At 45.3% G+C, this 18,876-nt stretch overlaps 2 protein-coding genes across 2 annotated transcripts in view; both read right to left on the reverse strand.

The window, feature by feature from the left end:
- The window catches only part of cep131 (centrosomal protein 131), a 22,839-nt gene extending 16,662 nt beyond the window's left edge, over positions 1-6,177 (reverse strand). The window contains exons 1-9 of the mRNA XM_037690967.1: positions 6,149-6,177; positions 5,352-5,542; positions 5,172-5,266; positions 3,303-3,414; positions 1,645-1,772; positions 968-1,072; positions 672-842; positions 482-599; positions 287-403 (exon numbers count right to left, since the gene is read on the reverse strand). Of these exons, the coding sequence (XP_037546895.1) occupies positions 287-403; positions 482-599; positions 672-842; positions 968-1,072; positions 1,645-1,772; positions 3,303-3,414; positions 5,172-5,266; positions 5,352-5,531 (1,026 nt within the window). The 5' untranslated portion in view covers positions 5,532-5,542; positions 6,149-6,177. The remainder of the gene's footprint in view (positions 1-286; positions 404-481; positions 600-671; positions 843-967; positions 1,073-1,644; positions 1,773-3,302; positions 3,415-5,171; positions 5,267-5,351; positions 5,543-6,148) is intronic.
- A 444-nt stretch (positions 6,178-6,621) lies between these two features.
- Positions 6,622-18,876, reverse strand: part of rnf213b (ring finger protein 213b) — a 40,539-nt gene continuing 28,284 nt past the window's right edge. Inside the window, exons 43-64 of the mRNA XM_037691677.1 lie at positions 18,412-18,523; positions 18,148-18,343; positions 17,892-18,073; positions 17,490-17,612; positions 16,940-17,041; positions 16,467-16,709; positions 16,064-16,148; positions 15,890-15,924; positions 15,695-15,798; positions 15,099-15,243; positions 14,868-15,024; positions 14,697-14,791; positions 14,357-14,605; positions 13,668-13,800; positions 13,501-13,587; positions 12,308-12,488; positions 10,962-11,163; positions 10,810-10,887; positions 9,787-9,984; positions 8,513-8,602; positions 7,215-7,393; positions 6,622-6,765 (exon numbers count right to left, since the gene is read on the reverse strand). Of these exons, the coding sequence (XP_037547605.1) occupies positions 6,627-6,765; positions 7,215-7,393; positions 8,513-8,602; positions 9,787-9,984; positions 10,810-10,887; positions 10,962-11,163; positions 12,308-12,488; positions 13,501-13,587; positions 13,668-13,800; positions 14,357-14,605; positions 14,697-14,791; positions 14,868-15,024; positions 15,099-15,243; positions 15,695-15,798; positions 15,890-15,924; positions 16,064-16,148; positions 16,467-16,709; positions 16,940-17,041; positions 17,490-17,612; positions 17,892-18,073; positions 18,148-18,343; positions 18,412-18,523 (3,115 nt within the window). The 3' untranslated portion in view covers positions 6,622-6,626. The remainder of the gene's footprint in view (positions 6,766-7,214; positions 7,394-8,512; positions 8,603-9,786; positions 9,985-10,809; positions 10,888-10,961; positions 11,164-12,307; positions 12,489-13,500; positions 13,588-13,667; positions 13,801-14,356; positions 14,606-14,696; positions 14,792-14,867; positions 15,025-15,098; positions 15,244-15,694; positions 15,799-15,889; positions 15,925-16,063; positions 16,149-16,466; positions 16,710-16,939; positions 17,042-17,489; positions 17,613-17,891; positions 18,074-18,147; positions 18,344-18,411; positions 18,524-18,876) is intronic.

The raw sequence follows: 18,876 nt of genomic DNA on the forward strand, positions 1-18,876 counted from the left end.
CAGGTCCTCTGGACTTCTTCAACCAGGTTGAGTCAGGTCCTCTGGACATTCAAAAAAAACAAAATAAACAAAAACAAACAAAAAAAGCAGACACGTTTCGTCTTTCATCCAAAGGACTTCTTCAGTCTGAGGAGCTGCAACAAACTCAGTCTTATAAATAGCGCCTTCTCGTAGTGGATCAACCGGTTTGCTGCTGACAACCAGAAGCAGCTGTTCACATGATCAAGGAGGACCATCAGCCTAACGATGGATCAACAAAACAAATTAGTAGAGTCAAAGTTTGTACATGGATGGCAGCGAGACGGGCGAGTCGAGCCTTCTCCTCACGGATCCGAGTCCTGTCTTCAGCCTTCCTCTGCTGCTGCTCCAGCTGACCGTCCTCCTCTTTGCTCTCCTCCAACTCCTGCAGAGGAAAAGTTAGAGTCAGCGCAACAGAGACAAACTTCTCTACGGCCAGAGAGGGAAAGCAAAGGACTAATACTTTTCGTTTATGGGTGAGGATTTGTCTGAGCGCTGCCTGGCTGCTGTGCTTCCTCTCGGCGTGCCGTCTGTACCAGCGCTGAATGGTGACTGCGGACTGGTTCACCTGCTCAATGAACCTGAACGAGAGAACTGCCGTGAGTCTCACAGCAGACCACTAACACAGCAGGGATGCTGTTCGGAGGGCTGACCTTTCCGCCTCCTCCTCGGTGACCTCTCTCCTCCGCGGCGGGACAGGGCTGCTGCGTGGACCCGAAACCGGAGATCTGTTGTTGGAGGTGGAAGAGAAATTCTTCTGGGACTTTGTAACGGAGCTGTTCTCCAGCATACCTTCATCGTTGGCTGTGGCCTTCAGGATGTTACTGAAAAATAAAGATAAACTTTGAACGATGTGTTTTGAATTGGGCGTGCACAATCTTTAAGTGAAGGCATCTGGAGCTGGTTTACAGTGATACGCACTGAAAATATCCAAGAGCCTGAAACCTACTTGAACGAAGGCTTCTGGTTGGAGCTCTTAGGTGTGAGCGGCTTCTCAGAGCGGTTGTTGTGCATGATGGTGGTGACGGAGTTCCCCACCGCTCCCTTGTTGCTCCTGTGAAAAACAAACATGAGCTCGGCACCGGGCGCCTCACAAACTGGAGAACTCTGATTCATTTCTTCCACTGCGCGGGCGTTAAAGTAACTCTGGAGATGATCAAAGTTCATGCTCAGTCATCCAGGTACAAAACCCAACAATGGTCACTCAGGTCAGCTGGACACTTTCTTTTTTGTGGAAAGATGTTTTGTCGTCTATCCAGAGCGCTTCATCAGTCTGAGGAGTCACAAGTAAACCATTTTCCCCACTAAGCAGTACACTCCTTTAGTGCACCAACCAGTTTGCTGGTGATCAGATGGTTTCTGGGGGCTGTCCTGTCCCCCGCTGACTCCTCCCAGGCAGGCAAAGTGGTTCAAGACATCAAAGTTCATGCTCAATCATCCAAGTACAAAATCCTGGAGACGATCCTAAACAGGTTCAGTGTTTCCCCTGGTTAACTTGCCATGGCGGGGTGCTCATCTCATCCATGATTTTTGTTGATGGGGGAGGGAGGAGACATGTCTGAGCGCAGCTTGTACCAACGGTTTTTGAGCGTGTGTGTGTGTGTGTGTGTGTGAGGTGCTGCTCACCTGTTGTTAGCAGTGAAGGTGGCAGCCAGACCGATGCCCGGTTCTTTTTTCTTCAGGCTGGTGAGCGAGTCCACGCTGCCGGTGCTGCGAGAGCTCGAGTGCGACGGAAATGCTCTCGGCTGATCGTCCTGAAATACAAAATATTTTCTTATTAAATGTTTGAACTACTTTAATCCTACTGTTATAAATGCTGCATCTTTAAACCTTACTCTGGGTATTCATGTATTCAGCATGAGAGGAGGAATTATTTAATATTTTTATTACGATTTGTTTTTGTTCTGCCGTTTTTTAATCTTCTGAGCTTTGTTATTTATCATAAAATATAAACTTGACATGTTTTTGCACCGAACCATCACGTTAGATGATTTGTGCCGTCTCTTCTCCTGAGAAGCTCATTTAGGTTTTGCAAACTGTCACAACAAAGCAGAGATGAAAGCTTTCTGTACGTTATTGGTTAATATTGTGCAGCTGTCTTCACATGAATGAAACGTGCACACTGTGGGCGTGAAGCCCAGAGCACAAACTGCACCAGTTCATCGATGGCTGCTGGGAGACGCAAGTATCCAGGAAATGTTCCGTGTTTTTGACACTTCATCAGAGAAAAGCTCTGAAGCACCAGTGTTTGCTCATCACGACGTTCACCTGAGGCTCCTGCAACAACTGCCGCCATGTTTATCTCGTGCTGAGACAAGGAGCCGCGCCAAGACGCAAAAATAAAAACATCCGTTTGGTTTCAGTGCGGCTCTGAGCTCGCCATCCAACTCCCAGTCCGTTGGCACGTCACCTCAAAGCACACACACACACACACACACACACACACACACACACACTCCACTGATTACCGGTAAACGAGTTGAGGTGTGCCATTAAAGTCTGTGCTCGTGCACAGACCGTTCGATAGTTCACCGTGCACCCCGTGCAGAAACATGAGTTTGGGTGAGTCAGAGCTTTTTTGGGACGTTTCCTAACCAAAGAGTTTTCACACTTTTGGTTTGATGGTTTGACACATGGTCTGCAGGACTCTCAAACTGGACGGATTTATAATTATGTTACAATTTGTTTTAATCTGATCTTGTTGTAACGACCTGCTGCCTTCAGATCCTTCCACTAGTAAGGAGGTTTGTTTTTCTGTCTCTGCTTCTGGGAGAGTTATTGTCCATTACAACGAATAAATAAATAAACAGCCAAACAAGTGGCATTTTAAATTAGTTTCTGTTTGGGCTCCACGCCGAGGCTTGGCCCAGTGGTGAAGGTGGTCCTCCTCCAAACACCACTCCCTGCAGGGTGCCAGTCTCCCACAGCCCAAGTCTCTGACGTACGAGAGGACAGAAGCGTCGTCCCGCTGGTTCTGTCCAGTGTTTAAAGCCATTTATATGAAAGCTGTGAGTGTGACCGGGTGAATGAGAAGCTCTAAAGGAGCTCTAGAAGTCATCGACCATTTTCCATTCTTTTCCTGGTTGTTGTAAATGTGGCCCTGGCCCCGAGGTGCGTCCTGCACTCGGGCGTAGCGTTACAACACAATACAACTTTATTTATAAAGCACTTTAAAACAGCACTGTTGGACACCCTTGGTTTTTTTTGCTCCTTGTCACCATGTCGTGGTTGAGATGCACATGAAAATAAAACATACATGTCAGCGTGTGTTTGACGGTCAATACCAGGACGTTCCACGTGGTTCTCTCTGGCGACGTCTTGCTGAGGCTCGCCAGTTTCTTGCGTCCATCTGAGCTGCTGTCAAAAAGAGCCAAGTAGTCCTGGCTCCGGTTCAGACTGGGAACACAACAACCAGCCACAGGTTTAAAAACGTGAGAAAACAGAAAACACAGGCCAGCAGGTGGAAAGTCTCCTCATTGTGTAATCTGATGTCAGTGATGGAAGGAGACACGGCAGCTTCGACAGGGTTCACATCTTTGACTTGGTCTTCAGGTTCTTCTTTACATTTTAATTGTTGTCATGACAGACTGGTCTCACGTCCCGATTTACTGCTGGAATGTGTGTGTGTGTGGGGGGGGGGGGGGGCTCTGATGGACTCCATGTAATAATATATGTTGACCCTGGCTTCCAGCCTCTCCATCCTGGGGAGCAGACGCAGGACGACCCCGTCTTGTTTGTGCAGGACTCTTTCGGCCAGTGAAAGTATATCAATGAGCGTGTGTCTCTTTTTGTGGGGTGGGGGGGCGTTGAGGGGGTGTGAAGGCAGCTGGACCAGTGACAAGCTGTTTGACAGCAGTATTCAGGCAGCGCATTCCTCTGGTTTTACAAGTGATGGATTGGGGGGGGGTGAGTGACCCGGTGGTAGTCAACAACTCTCCAGAGGCTTTGGGGGATGCTGGAGGTGGGGGTCGTGTGCAGAGAGTGTTTAAATTTAAAGCCCCTCAGCTCAGCATCCTCAGCAGCAGGGAGGGGCCAGGCGGCAGCTGCCTGACAATAGAATCACAACGTGCACACACTTCTCTTTTCACTAGCTTCTGGTGGAGGGGGGGTAACCTGATCCGAGAGGTCGTGGCCCTCCCTCTCTAAACTGGGACAAAGAAGCCCCAGAAGCCCCCAGGACCCCAGCAACAGCCACCCGGCCCCTCTCCAGTGTCTCTCAGGGAGGAGCTGGTGCGCCACCATTGTCTGCCAGCTGCTGCCGACCCAAGAGGCTCTCTGCTTTACAGAGCTGCTCACAGAGCGCAGACCTACACGGATCGGTCCTACCAACACAAAAACACGTCACCTCATGAACTTCTTCCATTTACAACAAAAACTTCCTTCATATTTTAGAAGCTTCTGCAATGTCTTGGTGCTGGACTGAAGCGAGACACGAGGAGCTGGTTGTGTCTGAGGCTCTGCGGACATGAACCAGCACATCCCGTACTGTACGCATGTGTCAATGTCACTGATAAGAAATGTAGAAAACTGGTTAGATAAAGAGAAAGACGATGAAAACATCATCCAGATGTCTTTGTACCGTTGACCAACATGGGAATGAAAAGGACTGATCTTCATAATCCCGACAGAAAATAGATTTAGCAGTTTTCTTTTTGAAAATGTTTTGACAGAATAATGCGAAAAGCTTAAGAAAGCATGTTGATCAGGTGATGCTAGTGATTTGTTAGCATGTGAGCTGCCTCATTAATCCAACTTCCAGCCCCGCCGTGAGATAAATCTCTGAAATCCACCAGAAAACTGCATTTTGTTGAGAACTTTCAGGGCAAAGTGCTGAGAAGAAAAACAGAAAGGAAAGTTTTGTATATCGCAGACTTTGAGTCATTAAAAGGAGGTGCTTGACAAAAATAAAAGAATTAGAAATAAAAGTTTACCAGTACTTTTGATAAAAAGTACTGGTAAACTGAAGTAAACAAGTTAAAATATAATATCCATCAAATTTGCCCCATTTTAACATTCCACATAACTCCACTATATAATTAAAAGATTGACTATAACTGTTCCAGAAGGTTCTAGACACAGTGAGCGTATAAAGGAGCAGAAATGTTTCTTTGGACTGTACAGCTTGTAGTTTCTGCATGTGTGTAAGTTAGCACCTTAAGCTCAGGTTGGCCTGCTGGTTGACCTGTGTGGTGCTGCTGGACCGCCTCAAATTCTTGATGGAGGGGGAGCTACCGGTACTGGCGTCACCCTGTGGATGTAAAAGCCTTGTTGATCCGGTTCACTGGTGGTGAATTCTGACGTTATAACTCAGAAGAGTTGACGCAGGAGCTCACCAGCGCGTTGCGCTTCCCTCTGCTGTCACCGGCCACAGACACAGACCGAGAGAAGCACTTCCCAGGAGACGCACTGCTGGGTCTTTTGGACATGGGGAGCTGGGAGCCGGACAGGCTGAGGTCCAGGGCATCATGTGGGGCGCCTGTCGAGATGGACGTGGGGCTTCGTGTTGTATGCATCCTGTTAAAACCTGTAAAACAAATAAAGTACTGAAGAACCACGACAAGAAAATAAACTCTCCAGCAAAAAAATAAAACATGTGTTCAGGCAGTCTACATAGGTTTATTTGTTAAAGTGTGACACAACTATCATGCTACTTTATTTTTTCACAACAGAGTTATTAATAATAAATCATAGCCTTAGATTTCTTTTAGACAATAACTAAAACTAAATGTCTTCAGTAAACGAGCTCAGCTCACCTGCAGTCGGTTAGCAGAACTTCATGCAGGTTAAATAAAACTCTGTGCTAGTTTGAAACATTTGACCCCAGAATGTGATGGGGCACAGAATTTGATGCAACACCTGCAAAGTTACCAAACATTAGCTAGCTGAAACTTCTACATGAATTTTAACGGTGTCGTTTCTATAAATGCTCTATAAGGTTACTGTGTGGGTCCAGTTTTAATCACACGAGTACAAGACGATAATATCTTTATTTCGGCCTTGGCTAAGCAGACAAATCGTGCTAACCGTTACGGATTCCTGCGGTAACAGTTGTAGGTCTAAACGGTAGCATTTCCAGCTAACGCAGTTCTTTAACCGGGCTCGAAACAAAAACTAAGAAATAAGCACTTACTTCACAAACCAGACGGCATCCTACACGATTATCTCCGGTCCAGCTTCACGGCGATGTTTTCTTTTTTATTAACAAAACTGTCGAGCAGAGAAAGTGCTCGGCAGATAAACACACATCGGACCAAATGACGCTTCGTCTCTGTGGCAACGACGAGACGGGCAAGCCCCGCCTCTTCTTTGATTGGTGGAAGCAAAAACAGCGTCACCAAGTGGTCGCACGTGATAGGCTGAATGCAGGCGTCAATCAACTGAAGAGGCGTGCCTTCTGCAACAGGTTTGGTTGACTTAAACTATTTCTCAAAGTTAAGTAACATTCAAAGCAGAAATAAAAAAAAATACGTTTTAGTGACTGAATCTTCTCAACTTTATTTAAAGTTAACAAAAACAAACCAAAGTAATAATTTTTAATATTTACACTGCAAAAAGGGCACGTGTTTTGGAATTATTAAAGTGATGACTGTAGTTTTAATCAATATATTCTATTTTCTTTTAAACTCCACAGCTGCCCTCCACACATCTGCCCCTTTCCTCAGCAGGATCTCCTCCGGCAAATCTTCAAGCCCCAGCAGAGGAGGAAGGTCTTTGTGCTCCAAATGGACCTCTAAGGTGGACCTGATGCTGCAAACAGCGAGAGAAGGGGGGGAGAAAACAACTGTTAGCTCTCTGCTTCCATTATTTTCACCACATGCATTCCTGCGGAGCTCCTGCCCAGCTGCTGCTTCAATAAGAGTGACCCGCAGCCGAACTTAAGCTGCTTCTCCCTGACAGATGGCTGCCAAGAGGGGTCACGACATGATCCTGAAAGTCAAAAGGCTCCAAATCCTGGGGGGGGCACACTTTCCTCTGATTCAAGCTGTCAGGATTCCTTTAGACCAGAGAGGTCATCCTTTAAATGACAAAGGACACACTTCTTAGGGAGACAATCCCTTGTAAAAGCACAAACTGGTGAGAAAATACCAATAAGCCAAATGTTCTGGGATTGTTTCACCTTTTGGTAACAACTCCAACCAAACCCAAACCAAGAGACGCTAAAAGTCACGACAGAAGACTTGTTGGTTTCTGCTTACTCCCAGTGTGGCTGGTAGCTCTGGTCAGGAAGAGAGCTGCTCGTCTTCAGCAGCAGAACTTCATGCAGCTCCAGAGCAAAAACGTCAACATCTGTGACGGCGAGAAAAGCCTTCAGCGCTCTCTTCTCTTCAACCGTCAGCTTCTGCTGAAACTCTGAGCGCAGCTTCTGAAACGGGTCCTAAAACAAACAGGAAGTCCATCAAACATCAAACATCAGACTTCTGGGTCTTCATTCTTTAGTGATATTTAGACAAAACGCTGTTCTAATTAAAATTCTGAGGAGAGTTCCTCAGGATTTATTGGGGTTACTGAGCAGCTGCCGTGCCAGACGGCACGCTCTCCACTGACCGCACTCATCAAATAAACACTTTGTGGTACGGTTTGAGGTCAAGGGTCACAAGTTAAAGTCCTGCTTCTTCTAATCTATTCAGGCGGTCGCCCTGTGTTGTTTCTGACATGAAGGTTTAAATCTTGAAAGAGGGATGGTAGGTGTCCTTATTTTAATCAGCATCGTTGTAAACACGCTGCAGAGTTTCAGCGCCACGAAATGACCTAAACTTGAATATTTTTAGTGTGTCCTTGATTTGACATTGAAGCCACGATGTTGAGATTAAAATCAAAACTTAGAGAAAAATCTGAAATATTATCTACATAAATCAGAAAAAGTCACATTTGTTCCATTTTTTACCTTTAACGTATCAGAGATATGGTTGATCTTTACTGAGGTAAGAACTAAACAACGTGCAGTATTTTATTTGAAGCAGTTCAACGTGCGCTTTATTACTCCAGCTGCTTGTTTCGACCCTACACAATAAAAGTCTCAAACACAAACAGAGCTTAAAAAAAGAACTCTCTCTGAACAGCTCAAGTATTTTAGCTTACATTATTGTTTGCCAGTAAAACTGCTCCTACAGCCTCGATAATAATTCTGAGTGTTTGGAATTGTGTTTGAGACTCTTATTTTGAAGGACGGGAGACATAACGCCAGCACCAGGACTGGTTCTGGTCAAATCCTGCACGTTATTCTGCAGTGAATCCAGTTACAGTGCACACCTAACACAGACAGAGCGGGTCGGCAGCACGAGGGACCCATTTCCTCCAGTTTAGTCTTGAATTAAAACTTTTCTCTACATTGCAACATTTTTTCAGAAATACAACTTTAAAGTCAAAACAAAGAATCAAAGTGCACAAACATTTCTCCTCATATTTTCCTCTCTAAATGTCGCACAGCAGAACGACGCTTGTGACGAGTCCAAAACGTTCACCTTTAATAAACTCGTTGTTTTATTCAGCTTACTTGGTTCCTGTTCAGCATAAGTTCAGATTTCCAGCAGTGCAGGAGCTGCCAGCTGAAGACGCTGTGCCGCAGTCGGACCTCACCGAGGCCCTGAAAGGAAACGGACGGAGTCGTTAAAAAAAACAAAAAAAAACGAGACCTGCAGCTTCACATCTGGGCAGATGTAGTAAAGCTGTTGCAGATGTTCTGCCCCAGATGTCAGTTCATTAAATGTCAACCTTCTTGTAAAAGCCATCAGGTGGTTCAGAGGTCAGCTGCTCGTGTCATGACTCCACCCCTCCTGTGATCGCGTCACCCTCGTCCTGCAGCAGCTTCACTCGCTCACCGTTAAATCTTGCATCATCTTCAAAATGTTTCTTCACACTTTTAAAGCCAACCGTCTCGCCCTCCATATTTATGTGACCTTCTGCAGATCTCCATCCCCTCCCGCTCCCTCAGACGCGCCTCCTCCTTCCACCTCCTCGTCACAAGGAGCAGGGCCTTCAGCCGCTCTGCTCCTCCGACCTACGAAACCTCCCCGCTCTTTGTTACACGATTGTTTTCCTGGTGGATGTTGGTTTTTAGCTGTGCAGCGTCTCCGAGTGCCCTGAAAGGTGCGTTTCAATTCATTCTATCAGTTTATCATTGTTTTGTATTAAAGCAGTAGTGTCTTTAAAGTTTCATCTAATGTACTCGTTTAAGTAAATCTGAACCAGCAGCTTCATAAAAAATGTTGAATTAAAGAGTTAAAACAAAAAAGGCGACTGGACTTTGGTTCTGTAGCTGAACACGTCTGGCTTCTCATCGTAGGAGCTTTTTCAGTTTTTCAGTGCTAATTTTAGCTTTCAGCTACTGTTCTAACAAAAGAAAAGTTTTAATCTTTATTTGGAAAAGCTCCTACATGAGAAGCTCCAGAGCGCCTCGCTGCCTTGTTGTTGAAACTCGTAGGATCTGTCAAGTCCTGGACGACTGACGATCTGCACAAACACATTCATAAAACGTTCTATTTTTAACTCGACTCCTCCTCAAGGCCGTCGGTCAAACAAACTCAGGCTGCGGCTGCAGTCCAAGAAGATAAAACTATGACTGCTTCAAAGGATCTGCAGAGAACGTCACAAAAACAGGATTTATTTGAGGAGATCCAGAGACCAGTCAGAGTTACAGATTTTAAACCTGGTGTGGTAGTAGCTGAGACTCACTCCCATCACACTCAGAGAGCTAGCAGCTTGTGTAAAACAGTAATCTGGTGGGAAGCATGCATCAGGATTGTTCGTTTAGCGGTGGGGGGGGTCTACCTTGGCCACTGCGCTCGAGATCTGCGGGCCCATCTGGAGCGACTCGGTGAGAAAGGACAAGAGTCGGTCCTCGGGATCTCCGCCCGTCTTTGCGAGGAAGCGAAGGCCGATCTCGACCACGAACACGGCGTCGCACACGTCGGTGTACGAGCGCAGCGCGGCTCTCATGGCGCCGCTCACCGAGCCCTTCGGCGCCTCCTGAAACACAGACGGCGTCAGCAGGCCGGAGAAGAGCAGCCGAAGGAAGGAACAAACATCCAGCAGGGAAAGAAGAGAATCGATGAGCAGCTGATATCAGCTCCAGATCAATCAATGCAACCAGAAGAACTGAACACTGACAGGCTGAACGGTAGGAGCTAAAACACTTGGAACAAAAGGTAAAATCAGCTAAACAAGAGCTGCTAAATAAAAGCTAAAATCAGCTAATTAAAAGCTAAAAATAGCTAAACAAAAGCTCAAATGAAAACTGAAGATAGAAGCCAGCATTAGAAAAACAAACGCTACAATCAAAAAGTAACTCAAAGCTAAAATAAAAAAATAGCTAAATGCTAACATTAGAAAATCAGTGGCTAAATGCTGGAACTACCAAAACAGTAGCCAAAAGCTTAGACTTGCAAAACAGTAGCTAAAATCTAAATTTAGCAAAAGAGTAAGTGGAATTCAAACAACAGCTAAATATTAAATCAACCAAAACAGTAGCTTAAAGCTAAAAATGAAACAAGTGTGCTAAAGTATATTTCAAAGAGCAGAAATATTTTCAAGGACTTTAAGAAATCTTAATGTATTTGTTTGAAAAATACTTTAAATGAAGATGAATATCACAAAAAGTTACTAAATAAACATTTATAGCTGGGATGTCCTGACTGAGCCGAACGTTTTGATATACCAACAGGTAAAGTAGCTGAAAGTACGCTGAAGAAGCTATAGTCCAAAAAATATAAATAAATAAAAAACCTATAAAGAGGAAACCACCAGAGTGAATGCTGACTCAGCGTTAGCACAACAATTGCTGACTCAGCTTACCTGGAGTATCTTTCCTCTCACTTCAGTCAGAACCACAGAGAAGTCCTGCAGGCGTCGGTTCAGGTACCTCGAAGTGTCCTGATTCAGACAGAAAACACAGTTTAACGTTTCCTCCTTCCTGCGGCTGTGGGATTAAATCCAGATTATTTTACCCCCTGGATCAGTGGTTTTCCAGCCAGGAAGCGGCGGGCCAGCTGGGTCTGGATGGCGGGCAGGTCGTAGCTGCTGTCCGTCTCCCCGCCTTTCTGCAGCGTGTAGTTACAGTTTGCCAAAACGAGCGGCAGCAGCTCTCGCTCAGGGTGGCACAGAGTCAGCTGGGTCTCTGAAATCCTCTCCAAAGGAACGCTGTGACCTCTGAGGAAACAGGACGACACAGAGCACAGGCGGCTCAGAGGGCAACGCAGCTTTAGGAATGATGCTTGAACATCTCCAGCACCAAATGGATGAAAAGAGTCACTGCAAACGGTTCACACCTCACCTGTTGAACTAGAACAGCATTCTGAGTTTAATCACAAACGTACAAAGATTCCTCGTTTAATTCAAGATTCATTGATTTAACTACCATAGTTTTGGTCTATAAGTCAGTTTTTTTGTATAATTTACATGACCTGTGATTTATAGGCTGAAGCGACATATTTATGATTTTTCCCATATTTATAATCCAATGTTTGACTGAGTATGACCGTTTTCATTCATTCTGACTGAAAATATTGATCACTACCATTTTCAGCCTTTAGACGGCACTCGAGTAGTATGGCATGCCGTTTTGTCATGTAATAGGTAAAAGTGGCTATTAATGACACAACTGGCTTGCCATAGCCTGACACCTTCGTCTGCTTGGAGCAACCGTCAAATCAGCTTCATTTCACTGCGCCGCTCCAATGAAATGCAGCCGATTTGACCACTGAAGTGCATTTATCAAGTAAAAGTTCAACTGAGACACACCTTTGCTATAAAGTCGAGCAAACAAATAATTGTTTTTAGGTGTTTATTTTGTTAAATTTCAAAGAAATGCACAGTGAGTCGTCCCTCTGCGTGCTCCTGCTTCCGCGTATCGGCTTTTGAAATGCAGCTGATTTGACCATTAAAGTCCTTTTATCAAGAAAAAGTTAAACTGAGACACACCTTTGCTACAATTTCAAGCAAACAAATAATTGCTTTTAAGTGTTAATCTTGTTAAATTCTTGTTAAAGTCCTCCTGGCAACTCTCCCGCGGCCGCCATTTGGTAGCCAATCAATTTTTGGCACAACACCGGCCCACATTTCCAGGTTGTCAGCGGTGACACGTAATAGATGTGACTTATACGGTGAAGCGACATATGTATTTTTTTCCACTTCATTAGACATATTTGCACTGATGTTGTGACGTGTACGGCAGAAAATACGGTAATATTCTGCTAAATTTAGTTTCTAGCCATTGATGTGCTAAAGATCTTTGCAGAAATGTCTCCACACTTGTCACACAGCGTGGCGCCGCTGCAGCTGGAGCAGAACTGACCTGTCCTCGTGGAGGTTCACCCTCCTGGCCTCCCTCACCAGGCTGTTGTGAGTCTCCAACAGGAAGTCCACCAGAGTCTGGAGACATGAACCGGGACCGTGTCGACTCGGAGTCAGGTACTCCCCTGAGCTCTCGGCCATCACCTCCGTCTCACAAAGGTTCACATCGACGCCCAGATGTGCTGCTGCAAACGCACAAACACAGACGTGACAAAGGATCTAAAAGCATTTGAGACGGAACAGAGACCCCTCGTGGATCATAATTTATGCACGCAGAGAGGGGGTCTGTGTGCAGGACCTCAGCTCTGCTGCAGGGACACTCTCTCACCTTCCAGTGAATCTGGACCACATCAAAGGACATTTTGTAGATATTTTTATCAGCGCGAGTCAAAGATCTTAAATTATCTTCAGATTAGTTTCTTCTTCACTCGTGAACTCCTAAAATCATTTGAGTCAATCGTCTGAACTTAATGTTTTTAATTTAAACGCCAGCTTTCTTCAGTTTCCACACTAAGTCATAACATCCATAAAAGGCTACGACACCGAACACTGACGACTTTTGACCACGTCAGAACCTTAAAATTAATATTTTACTAAGTTATTTGTTTTTACTGCTTCTGCAGCTTCCTGGGACATTTGGCTTCAGAAACACAAAAGTGGCTCCACATGAAAACACGCGGACTCATCTCAGGTATTAGAAAAAAGAACACCTTTAAAATCTCACTGCGTAAAAGAATCCTGATTTAACAGTTTGTGCCGTCAGCCATACTTCCCTAAATAAAATTGTAAATATGCAGCAAAAAGTAAAAATATCACAAATCATTTTAACACTTGTTTGATTAATGGTGTTATAATATCACATTTAACATAAAAATTAAACATTTGAAGGCCAGAGGGACACCAAGGTTTTACACCCAAGTTCACTTCCTGTCTTGAATACTTCTTCTAAATGAACTTTATTTTGAAGTTTTGCAGGATTAGATATTAAAAACTGCACGGCTATTAACAAAAACAGATTTAAATTAAAAATAAAAACTTCTCCTGGCTGCAGACTCCCAGCCCTTCAGCTGCACAAAGAACCTTCTTCATGCTCAAACCTTGTCCTACAAAAACACTTAAAAGTTGTAATAAATACATTTTGACACAGTTTATGACGGGGTGCTGCACTGAAGCATCTCGCAGTGAAACACTGACGCTCACCGTGCGCCACCTCAGCTCGGAGGCCGTTCCACACCTCCATAAATCTGAGCACCCTCTCAGACAGCAGCTTCCTCTGGCACCCTGATGATGAAGAGGATGATGACAGGACTCAGCTCGTGTCTGAATACGTGCGTTTGATTAACTTGGAAACACGGGCAAACCTGAAGGTATCTGCTTTAACATCTGCTCCACGGTCTGAGGAGCAGAGCCCGACATGAGGGGAAACGCCCTGAGCAGGTCCGACTGCAGAGCAGCCAGCTCAGGAAGGTTATGAAGCTGTCGCACGCCGTTTATCTGAAACACACACACACACACACACACATTGTTCTGGGATCCAGTTTTTGATTTTCTGTTTCACAAAGTGAACTTTGCACATCGTCTTGACACGACGTGTCTTTGTGCTCGAGCAGCTCACCAACGTTTAAACGAGACATATTTAGAGACAAAACGTCCCGATTTGATGAAAATGACAAGGAGACAGTAGCTCAGTGGTCAGTAACCCTGAGGCTGCAGGTTTGAGCCCAGGTTGCATCAGTGTTTGTGTCAGTTGCTCATTCAAGACAGAACACCACAACAAGCAGCACCTGCGCTACACAGCCGTAGAGCAGGGATGACCAGTCCTGATCCTGGAAGGCCACCATCCTGCGTGTTTTAGACGTTTCTCTGCTCCAACACGCCTGATCTGAATCAAGGGCAGATTAACGGTTCCTCTGCAGAGCACCAGGTGTGATGCAGCAGGGAAACAGGTCAAAGCTGCAGGATGGGGCCCCTCCAGGAGCAGGTTGGGCATGAGGCGTTGGAATACGGTGACAATCGGCCTTTTGTTGAAGACTCCAGCGGAGACGGATACCTTCTTAAAGAACAAGCGGAGCAGAGGGAAAGAGCGGCGTCCCGGCGTCTCCTCCACCAGCTGCGCGAAGCGCTCCACTGTCATCATCTCCTGCAGAGTCCAGAAGGACGAGCGATGTGTCGGGCAGTTTGAGGGCAGAGAAAACATCGGGCCCGGATCGCCGAAGAGGAGCGTCACCAGGGGGCTTCCAAGGAGACCGTCGTCTGAGGAGATTCTTTCCTGAGCTTCAGAAAGATTCTTCTGCAAATCCTGTAAAAAGACCGATGTTTTCAGCAACAAACACAAAATGCTCGTTTGGTAAAATGTCACTCCAGGCTGTTGCACCTTCTGCATCCCTTACCTGAAGGACCGGGTCGATGGCAGAGCTGCAGACAAGCGTCTCCCACTGCTGCCGTCCCTGCTTGGAGGACAGATCCGGACTCGCACCGCGGGAACCTTCATTAACGTTTCGCACACTCGAGTTAATTTAATATCAGACGTATGACGCTAAAATCACTGAAGTCAGTTTCACCTGGTGGGAACCTCGTCAGAACCAAATGAACGGTGACTGCCGTGTTGTCCACGTTCTGACCCAGACGTTCCCCCAGAACCTTCAGGTCCTTCTCCAGGTGGTTCCACAGGAAGTTGAGGACATCAGACGTCCTCGGGTGAATCATGTCCCCGACTCCCTGCAACAAACGCAGGAGGGATGGTTTGCACGCCTTTCAGAAGCAGATATGATCGGGACCAGATCCGGACTCACCCTCTGGTTTCTGGCCGCTCCTTGAAGCATGGCGAGGTGCGTCAGCAGCCGCAGGACGCCGGTCTGAGCAGACGTCAGCTGCCGCTCAGGAGCTTCAGACCTGCGATTAGCCTCCCCCAGAACGTGCCCGGTCCGAGTCTGGTCCCTGACGTGTCGTACAAACAAGTGTGAGTTGAAACTTTTAGTCTGTAAAAATAGTTTGAACGTTGAGCAACGACTGAACCGACACGAACGCTGAGCTCTCACAGCTAAAAGGATCTGAACAGCAAAAAGGAGTAAACAGCAGCTCAAAGCAACATGGGCTAAATAACAGCTAAGATGCTAAAATCACCAAAACTTTTTTCTTTAGCTAAATTTAGCAGAACAAAAGTTAAAGCTATGATTAGCTGAACAATAAATGAAAGCTAAAAGCTAAATTTTGCTAATAAAATTAGCAGAAAAGTAGGTAAAAGCTAAACATGAAGCAAGTACGCTAAAGCAGACGTTTTTTCAAGGAATTTAAAATTTTCTATTAATTTCAAAGAGAAAAAATTATAAATTAATTTTTAAAAGTTTTAAAAAATCCAGTTAAGCTGATGAAGTGAACACAGTCCGACCTGCGATGAGTCCGCGGATTAAACCCTTCCACGGGGACGTGTCCCTGTCCTCCAACTGGAGCTCCACATTCGACACAATTCGATCGAACCACCGGTCGTCCACACTACAAGAACATGTGATCAATTCAGATCAATAAACGAGGTCATCTAACGTCATGAACGATACGTTTTAACGGAAACACAAAAAGCACAAACCTCTCCGACAAAGCACACATGCCCATTGATGCAGGCTGTAAGTGAAGACAAACATTTATAATCACTTAAACTGCTGCTTGTCTTTAGTGTTGTTGTCTGCACGCACACAATAAACTACGATTTATAATCAGGAGGTTCACTCCATCAGGGCAACACAAAGACGAGAAGACTCACTGTACTCTTTGAGCTTCCCCTCTCTGCTCAGCCACTGCAGGCCCTCACTCGTGTGATCGTCGGGCATCGTTGGAAGGTACGAATCCTTCGAGACAAAATAGATAAGAAACTTTAATTGTTATGAAAAGTAGGTGTTGTCCAAACTGTTAAAATAAAAATATTTCAGACCACAGTTTAATTTATAAAGGTCACCGATGAATTATAATCCAAAATATGACTTCTAAATTAACTTTATTCTCTTGAATTGGTAAATAATCTGATGAAAACTGGTACGATTTAATATGCTACCATATCATGACCGTTTTACAGCCGCTTCACATCAAAGCTGACAAACACTTTTTGCAGCCAAAGTAAATGAAAGTGACGGTTTTAATCAGGAAATATTCGCTGAGGAGGGTCGTACTGTGACGTTCTCAGGCTGGAAGGCGATCTGATAGAGGGGAGCCAGCAGAGGGGTTCTACAGAGGAGCACAGAGTCCAGATGGACCAGCAGCTCCAGGAGGGTTTGCCTCAGAGGCGCCAGATCCGAGCTGGTGCGGAGAGGCGAGCCAGGTCCACCGATCCGATTGCACAGGAGAGCCGAGCAGAACTCCCTGAACTCCTCCGAGTTGACGTCTCTGAGAAGAGCTCCCAGCCTCGCTGTCTCCTGGACAAACACACAGCGTAGAAATAAAGGTTCCTCTGCAGTTACTGGGCCTGAAAACCTGATGTGAAAACGTTCTGTCACTTATGTTTCTTTAATAAAGTCCATGCTTGTCTGCAAAACTATTAAACCTCTGCATTCGATCGGGCGTCCCACAGCTAATTATCATCCTTGTCATGTTTTGGAGCCCTGACTCAGATTAAGAAGACAACTGGGCTGCATTTGTCGTGTACCTGTTGGGAAGGATGTAAGCTGGCGTCAGGTGACCTGAAGCGGCAGGTGACTTGTCTGAATAAGGCCAGAGGAACCAGGCTGACCTGAGATCCTCTCAGCTTCTACAGAGGGAACATACAAATCTCAAATTAAAGCCCATCTGATGTAAAAAACACAAAGATCTGCTTCAGATGAGTCTTTAAAAATCAGTGGTGCCCAACCATGGTCCTTGAGGAACACCATCCTGCATGTTTTAGTTGTTCCCAAACACCTGAATGAATGAAAGGGTGAGTAACAGGCTTCTGCCAAACTTAAGGAAGTAATTAAACCACTCAATCAGGTGCACTGGAGCAGAGAAACAACTAAAAACATACAGGACGGTGTTCCTCAAGGACCAGTGTTGGGAACCACTACTTTATAAGAAACTAAGAAAAACTGGATGATTATACTTTCTGTTATTGTTTCATTTTAAACGAGAAGCACAAAGTGGATCACAGAAGATGTTACAGGTATTTAAGGGTTAATGTTATACAAACGTCTGACGAGCTAACATGTTAGCTCCACTCTCACCTGCAGCTCTGTCATAAAGGTGTCGGACCTGTTCTCCAGAAGAACCGGGGCCAAGGCGGTTCTCAAGGTTCTGTAAGGTGTCCCACAGCAAAGGAAGTAGTCCAAGTTCTGTGGCAACATCCTCTGAGAGAACGAAAGGAAGAAAGTTTCATGAACCGCTCACGATGTTCAGCTGACAAAATGCTCCCTGAAGATAAAACAGATCGACTCAACGTCACATTAAAAAAACGACTTGGTCAAAATAATTTAAAACTTTTCATCATCCAGTTAGAACATTAAAATAATAAAAACTAATTTGATTCATTAATCGCCACTTTAGGCACTTTTGTTTAGTTCTGTAGCTTTTATCTCTGGCGACAACAAAAAGATTCAGCTTCAGGTTTGTTCTTCAGGTGTTTTCACCTGAAGTCGGAGCAGATCTGCAGGAAATATCCACCTCCAGGCCGGGCTGTTCATGAGGGTCAGTATGACGTCCATACCGGAGCGCCTGTGGAGGGCTCGCAGCAGGTAAACCCGGAGCCAGTCGTTGCCGCTGTACTCACAGACGCCCCTCACCTGCTGCAGGTACTGGACAGCCTCCACCTCTCCACCTTTAAAGCAAACGACAAGAAACTTTAAAAACACTCGTTTTGTATTTTTTCAGACAAAGGAGACTCACGCTGAAGTGCGGCTCCCTCCAGCAGCTTGGCAGCAGAGCTCAGACAGACTCGGAGTCTGGCGATGTTGAGCAGGAACTCTGCCGGGTCTTCCTGCCTGCATGGGGTCCGTTTCCTGGCAATTCTGCTCAGAAACCTGGTTTCTGCTCGATGCTCTCCACCTCCATCTTCTCTGGCTTTTGAGCACAACAGAGAATCCTGAAGAAAAATAAATAAAATAAGGACCTGGTTAGACCTGGTCAAAAGATGAAGGTGTCGTTTTTAACCTGGAAGCAGCGGACGAACAGCAGGTAGAGTTCTGTTTGGTCTTCTCTGCCAAGAAGGTTCTCCTCCAGGTTCTTCAGGTAGTTCTGAATGTGGGTCTTCACCTGATCAAAACTGAACAATGCAACACGATGAACTAACACGACAAACTAACATGATGAACTAACAGGATGAACTAACAGGATGAACAAACACGATGAACTAACACAATGAACTAACAGGATGAACTAACAGGATGAACTAACACGACGAACTAACATGATGAACTAACAGGATGAACTAACAGGATGAACTAAAAGGATTAATTAACACGATGAATTAACACAATGAACTAACAGGATGAACTAACAGGATGAACTAACAGGATGAAATAACGCGATGAACTAACAGGATGAACTAACAGAATGAACTAACAGACAGGATGAACTAACAGGATGAACTAACGCGATGAACTAACGCGATGAACT

This window comes from Nematolebias whitei, chromosome 17, assembly GCF_014905685.2.
Source record: "Nematolebias whitei isolate Nwh7 chromosome 17, NemWhi1, whole genome shotgun sequence".
NCBI classification, from domain to species: domain Eukaryota; kingdom Metazoa; phylum Chordata; class Actinopteri; order Cyprinodontiformes; family Rivulidae; genus Nematolebias; species Nematolebias whitei.